The 7,500-nt window shown below is 44.9% G+C and overlaps 1 protein-coding gene across 1 annotated transcript in view; it reads left to right on the top strand.

The window, feature by feature from the left end:
* LOC140406307 (protein FAM83E-like) overlaps positions 1-6,004 on the top strand; it is a gene marked incomplete at its 3' end in the record, with an annotated part of 101,338 nt that extends 95,334 nt beyond the window's left edge. The window contains exon 5 of the mRNA XM_072494419.1: positions 5,440-6,004. Within this exon, the coding sequence (XP_072350520.1) occupies positions 5,440-6,004 (565 nt within the window). The remainder of the gene's footprint in view (positions 1-5,439) is intronic.
* Positions 6,005-7,500: the final 1,496 nt, after the last annotated feature.

Below are 7,500 nucleotides of genomic sequence, written 5' to 3'. Positions count from 1 at the left end.
GAGTGAGAGTGATTGATTGTGAGTGAGAGTGATTGATTGTGAGTGAGAGTGATTGATTGTGAGTGAGAGTGATTGATTGTGAGTGAGAGTGATTGATTGTGAGTGAGAGTGATTGATTGTGAGTGAGAGTGATTGATTGTGATCGGGAGTGATTGATTGTGAGTGAGAGTGATTGATTGTGATCGGGAGTGATTGATTGTGAGTGAGAGTGATTGATTGTGATCGGGAGTGATTGATTGTGAGTGAGAGTGATTGATTGTGAGTGAGATTGATTGATTGTGAGTGAGAGTGATTGATTGTGATCGGGAGTGATTGATTGTGGGTGAGAGTGATTGATTGTGAGTGAGAGTGATTGATTGTGAGTGAGAGTGATTGATTGTGAGTGAGAGTGATTGATTGTGAGTGAGATTGATTGATTGATTGTGAGTGAGATTGATTGATTGATTGTGAGTGAGAGTGATTGATTGTGAGTGAGAGTGATTGATTGTGAGTGAGAGTGATTGATTGTGAGTGAGATTGATTGTGAGTGAGAGTGATTGATTGTGATCGGGAGTGATTGATTGTGATCGGGAGTGATTGATTGTGAGTGAGAGTGATTGATTGTGATCGAGAGTGATTGATTGTGAGTGAGAGCGATTGATTGTGAGTGAGAGTGATTGATTGTGAGTGAGATTGATTGATTGATTGTGAGTGAGATTGATTGATTGTGAGTGAGAGTGATTGATTGTGAGTGAGAGTGATTGATTGTGAGTGAGAGCGATTGATTGTGAGTGAGAGTGATTGATTGTGATCGTGAGTGATTGATTGTGAGTGAGAGTGATTGATTGTGAGTGAGAGTGATTGATTGTGAGTGAGAGTGATTGATTGTGAGTGAGATTGATTGATTGTGAGTGAGAGTGATTGATTGTGAGCGAGAGCGATTGATTGTGAGTGAGAGCGATTGATTGTGAGTGAGAGTGATTGATTGTGAGTGAGAGTGATTGATTGTGAGTGAGAGTGATTGATTGTGAGTGAGAGTGATTGATTGCGAGTGAGAGTGATTGATTGTGAGTGAGAGTGATTGATTGTGAGTGAGATTGATTGATTGAATGTGAGTGAGAGTGATTGATTGTGAGTGAGAGTGATTGATTGTGAGTGAGAGTGATTGATTGTGAGTGAGATTGATTGATTGTGAGTGAGAGCGATTGATTGTGAGTGAGAGTGATTGATTGTGATCGGGAGTGATTGATTGTGATCGGGAGTGATTGATTGTGATCGGGAGTGATTGATTGTGAGTGAGATTGATTGATTGAATGTGAGTGAGATTGATTGATTGTGAGTGAGAGTGATTGATTGTGAGTGAGAGTGATTGATTGTGAGCGAGAGTGATTGATTGTGAGTGAGAGTGATTGATTGTGAGTGAGATTGATTGATTGATTGTGAGTGAGAGTGATTGATTGTGAGTGAGAGTGATTGATTGTGAGTGAGAGTGATTGAATGTGAGTGAGATTGATTGATTGATTGTGAGTGAGAGTGATTGATTGTGAGTGAGAGTGATTGATTGTGAGTGAGAGTGATTGATTGTGAGTGAGAGTGATTGATTATGAGTGAGATTGATTGAATGTGAGTGAGATTGATTGATTGATTGTGAGTGAGAGTGATTGATTGTGAGTGAGAGTGATTGATTGTGAGTGAGAGTGATTGATTGTGAGTGAGAGTGATTGATTGCGAGTGAGAGTGATTGATTGTGAGTGAGATTGATTGATTGTGATCGGGAGTGATTGATTGTGAGTGAGAGTGATTGATTGTGATCGGTAGTGATTGATTGTGAGTGAGAGTGATTGATTGTGAGTGAGAGTGATTGATTGTGAGTGAGAGTGATTGATTGTGAGTGAGAGTGATTGATTGTGAGTGAGAGTGATTGATTGTGATCGGGAGTGATTGATTGTGAGTGAGAGTGATTGATTGTGAGTGAGAGTGATTGATTGTGAGTGAGAGTGATTGATTGTGAGTGAGAGTGATTGATTGTGAGTGAGATTGATTGATTGTGATCGGGAGTGATTGATTGTGAGTGAGAGTGATTGATTGTGAGTGAGATTGATTGATTGTGAGTGAGAGCGATTGATTGTGATCGGGAGTGATTGATTGTGAGTGAGAGCGATTGATTGTGAGTGAGAGTGATTGATTGTGAGTGAGAGTGATTGGTTGTGATCGGGAGTGATTGATTGTGAGTGAGAGCGATTGATTGTGAGTGAGAGTGATTGATTGTGAGTGAGAGCGATTGATTGTGAGTGAGAGTGATTGATTGTGATCGGGAGTGATTGATTGTGAGTGAGAGCGATTGATTGTGAGTGAGAGTGATTGATTGTGAGTGAGAGTGATTGATTGTGAGTGAGAGTGATTGATTGTGAGTGAGAGCGATTGATTGTGAGTGAGAGTGATTGATTGTGAGTGAGATTGATTGAATGTGTGTGAGAGTGATTGATTGTGAGTGAGAGTGATTGATTGTGAGTGAGAGTGATTGATTGTGAGTGAGAGCGATTGATTGTGATCGGGAGTGATTGATTGTGAGTGAGAGTGATTGATTGTGAGTGAGAGTGATTGATTGTGAGTGAGAGTGATTGATTGTGAGTGAGAGCGATTGATTGTGAGTGAGAGTGATTGATTGTGAGTGAGATTGATTGAATGTGTGTGAGAGTGATTGATTGTGAGTGAGAGTGATTGATTGTGAGTGAGAGTGATTGATTGTGATCGGGAGTGATTGATTGTGAGTGAGAGCGATTGATTGTGATCGGGAGTGATTGATTGTGAGTGAGAGTGATTGATTGTGAGTGAGAGTGATTGATTGTGAGTGAGAGTGATTGATTGTGAGTGAGAGTGATTGATTGTGATCGGGAGTGATTGATTGTGAGTGAGAGTGATTGATTGTGAGTGAGAGTGATTGATTGCGAGTGAGAGAGATTGATTGTGAGTGAGAGTGATTGATTGCGAGTGAGAGAGATTGATTGTGATCGGGAGTGATTGATTGTGAGTGAGAGTGATTGATTGTGAGTGAGAGCGATTGATTGCGAGTGAGAGAGATTGATTGTGAGTGAGAGTGATTGATTGTGAGTGAGAGTGATTGATTGTGAGTGAGAGTGATTGATTGTGAGTGAGAGTGATTGATTGTGATCGGGAGTGATTGATTGTGAGTGAGAGCGATTGATTGTGATCGGGAGTGATTGATTGTGAGTGAGAGTGATTGATTGTGAGTGAGAGTGATTGATTGTGAGTGAGATTGATTGATTGTGAGTGAGAGCGATTGATTGTGATCGGGAGTGATTGATTGTGATCGGGAGTGATTGATTGTGAGTGAGAGTGATTGATTGTGAGTGAGAGTGATTGATTGTGAGTGAGAGTGATTGATTATGAGTGAGATTGATTGAATGTGAGTGAGATTGATTGATTGATTGTGAGTGAGAGTGATTGATTGTGAGTGAGAGTGATTGATTGTGAGCGAGAGTGATTGATTGTGAGTGAGAGTGATTGATTGTGAGTGAGAGTAATTGATTGTGATCGGGAGTGATTGATTGTGATCGGGAGTGATTGATTGTGAGTGAGATTGATTGATTGTGAGTGAGATTGATTGATTGTGAGTGAGAGTGATTGATTGTGAGTGAGATTGATTGATTGTGAGTGAGAGTGATTGATTGTGATCGGGAGTGATTGATTGTGAGTGAGAGTGATTGATTGTGAGTGAGAGTGATTGATTGTGAGTGAGAGTGATTGATTGTGAGTGAGAGTGATTGATTGTGAGTGAGAGTGATTGATTGTGATCGGGAGTGATTGATTGTGATCGGGAGTGATTGATTGTGAGTGAGAGTGATTGATTGTGATCGGGAGTGATTGATTGTGAGTGAGAGTAATTGATTGTGATCGGGTGTGATCGATTGTGATCGGGAGTGATTGATTGTGAGTGAGAGTGATTGATTGTGAGCGAGAGTGATTGATTGCGATCGGGAGTGATTGATTGTGAGTGAGAGTGATTGATTGTGATCGGGAGTGATTGATTGTGATCGGGAGTGATTGATTGTGAGTGAGAGCGATTGATTGTGATCGGGAGTGATTGATTGTGAGTGAGAGTCATTGATTGTGAGTGAGAGTGATTGATTGTGAGTGAAAGTGATTGATTGTGAGCGAGAGCGATTGATTGTGAATGAGAGTGATTGATTGTGATCGGGAGTGATTGATTGTGATCGGGAGTGATTGATTGTGAGTGAGAGTCATTGATTGTGAGTGAGAGTGATTGATTGTGAGTGAAAGTGATTGATTGTGAGCGAGAGCGATTGATTGTGAATGAGAGTGATTGATTGTGATCGGGAGTGATTGATTGTGATCGGGAGTGATTGATTGTGAGTGAGAGTCATTGATTGTGAGTGAGAGTGATTGATTGTGAGTGAAAGTGATTGATTGTGAGCGAGAGCGATTGATTGTGAATGAGAGTGATTGATTGTGATCGGGAGTGATTGATTGTGATCGGGAGTGATTGATTGTGAGTGAGAGCGATTGATTGTGATCGGGAGTGATTGATTGTGAGTGAGAGCGATTGATTGTGAGTGAGAGTGATTGATTGTGATCGGGAGTGATTGATTGTGAGTGAGAGCGATGATTGTGAGCGAGAGCGATTGATTGTGAATGAGAGTGATTGATTGTGATCGGGAGTGATTGATTGTGAGTGAGAGCGATTGATTGTGAGTGAGAGCGATTGATTGTGATCGCGAGTGATTGATTGTGAGTGAGAGTGATTGATTGTGAGTGAGAGTGATTGATTGTGAGTGAGATTGATTGATTGCGAGTGAGAGTGATTGATTGTGAGTGAGAGTGATTGATTGCGAGTGAGAGTGATTGATTGTGAGTGAGAGTGATTGATTGTGAGTGAGAGTGATTGATTGTGAGTGAGAGTGATTGATTGTGAGTGAGAGTGATTGATTGTGATCGGGAGTGATTGATTGTGAGTGAGAGTGATTGATTGTGAGTGAGAGTGATTGATTGTGAGTGAGATTGATTGAATGTGAGTGAGATTGATTGATTGATTGTGAGTGAGAGTGATTGATTGTGAGTGAGAGTGATTGATTGTGAGTGAGAGTGATTGATTGTGAGTGAGAGTGATTGATTGTGAGTGAGAATGATTGATTGTGAGTGAGAGTGATTGATTGTGATCGGGAGTGATTGATTGTGAGTGAGAGTGATTGATTGTGATCGGTAGTGATTGATTGTGTTCGGGAGTGATCGATTGCGATTGGTAGTGATCGATTATAATTGGTATTGACTGATTGTAATTGGGAGAGATCGATAGTGATTGGGAGTGATCGATAGTGATAGGGAGCAACTAATTGTGATTGAGATTCAGCTATTGCGTTTGGATCCATCGGCTGTGGAGGGAGTGATCGACTGCCTATCTCTCTCTCTCTCCCTATCCAGCTTCACCTGGTCCGACGCCAGACTTGACCGGAATTTGGTGACCCTGCTGACGGGACAGGTGGTGGACGCATTCGACCGGGAGTTCCGCACGCTCTACGCCAGCTCGCGCCCGCTCCAGCAGAGTGACTTCGCCCCGCCCACTCCGCAGCCCGCCCTGCTCAATGGCTATGCCCCCAGCCCCTCCCCCTCCCCTGCTCCCGCCCGGCTCCAGCCCCTCCTCCCGCCCGCCAAGGCCACCTTGCACAACCGGGTGGTGGCCCGCCGCACCATATCACCCCTCCCTCCCGCCGCGCAGCTCGCCGACCTGTCTCGCTCCGGATCCCGCCCCAACGTGCGACAGACCATCACCATGTGGAGGGGCTCGCGGGCGGCCCAGGGCGCTGAGGCGGCGCAGGCCCTGAGCGACATCATGCGGCGGGCCCGCCAGGCGTCAGGCGGGCTCAGCGCGCTGGCGCCCAAGGCCAGCAAGTCCATGTGGGACCTCTCCGCCCTGTCCCAGCTCTCCAACTCCAGCTTCGGAAGCAACTCGGCCCTCGATCATCTGGAACTGGGCGAAGATGCCAGGGTAGGTCACGTGGGGAGGGGGGGGGGGTCAGGGGGGTTGTGGGGGTGGGGGGGTTGGTGGGCGGGCGGCCATCTTTTTTTTTTTGCGGGAGGAGGGCCTGGTGCTGTAAGATTCAGGGTTGATAGAGGGGAACCTGTAGATGTGCTGGACCCAGTTTCCAAAAAGGCACGGCGTTTAGCACTGTTACCTCACGGCGCCAGGGTCTCCGGTTCGATTCGCCGCTGGGTCACTGTCTGTGCGGAGTCTGCACGTTCTCCCCCGTGTCTGCGTGGGTTTCCTCCGGGTGCTCCGGTTTCCTCCCACGGTCCAAAGATGTACAGGTTAGGTGGATTGGCCGTGTTAAATTGTCCCTTAGTGTCCAAAGATGTGCAGGTTAGGTGGATTGGCCGTGTTAAATTGTCCCTTAGTGTCCAAAGATGTACAGGTTAGGTGGATTGGCCGTGTTAAATTGTCCCTTAGTGTCCAAAGATGTACAGGTTAGGTGGATTGGCCGTGTTAAATTGTCCCTTAGTGTCCAAAGATGTGCAGGTTAGGTGGATTGGCCGTGTTAAATTGTCCCTTAGTGTCCAAAGATGTGCAGGTTAGGTGGATTGGCCGTGTTAAATTGCCCCTTAGTGTCCAAAGATGTGCAGGTTAGGTGGATTGGCCGTGTTAAATTGTCCCTTAGTGTCCAAAGATGTACAGGTTAGGTGTATTTGCCGTGTTAAATTGTCCCCTAGTGTCCAAAGATGTACAGGTTAGGTGGATTGGCCGTGTTAAATTGCCCCTTAGTGTCCAAAGATGTACAGGTTAGGTGGATTGGCCGTGTTAAATTGTCCCTTAGTGTCCAAAGATGTACAGGTTAGGTGGATTGGCCGAGTTAAATTGCCCCTTAGTGTCCAAAGATGTACAGGTTAGGTGGATTGGCCGGGTTAAATTGTCCCTTAGTGTCCAAAGATGTACAGGTTAGGTGGATTGGCCGGGTTAAATTGTCCCTTAGTGTCCAAAGATGTGCAGGTTAGGTGGATTGGCCGTGTTAAATTGTCCCTGAGTGTCCAAAGATGTACAGGTTAGGAGGATTGGCCGTGTTAAATTGTCCCTTAGTGCCCAAAGATGTACAGGTTAGGTGGATTGGCCATGATAAATTGCCCCTTAGTGTCCAAAGATGTGCAGGTTAGGTGGATTGGCCGTGTTAAATTGTCCCTTAGTGTCCAAAGATGTACAGGTTAGGTGGATTGGCCATGTTAAATTGTCCCTTCGTGTCCAAAGATGTGCAGGTTAGGTGGATTGGCCGTGATAAATTGCCCCTTAGTGTCCAAAGATGTGCAGGTTAGGTGGATTGGCCGTGTTAAATTGTCCCTTAGTGTCCAAAGATGTACAGGTTAGGTGGATTGGCCGTGTTAAATTGTCCCTTCGTGTCCAAAGATGTGCAGGTTAGGTGGATTGGCCGTGATAAATTGCCCTTAGTGTCCAAAGATGTACAGGTTAGGTGGATTGGCCGTGTTAAATTGTCCCTT

This window comes from Scyliorhinus torazame, unplaced genomic scaffold (genome assembly GCF_047496885.1).
Source record: "Scyliorhinus torazame isolate Kashiwa2021f unplaced genomic scaffold, sScyTor2.1 scaffold_458, whole genome shotgun sequence".
Taxonomy (NCBI): domain Eukaryota; kingdom Metazoa; phylum Chordata; class Chondrichthyes; order Carcharhiniformes; family Scyliorhinidae; genus Scyliorhinus; species Scyliorhinus torazame.
The sequence above is the reverse complement of the archived record's forward strand: the minus strand, read 5'-3'. Positions and strand labels throughout refer to the sequence as shown.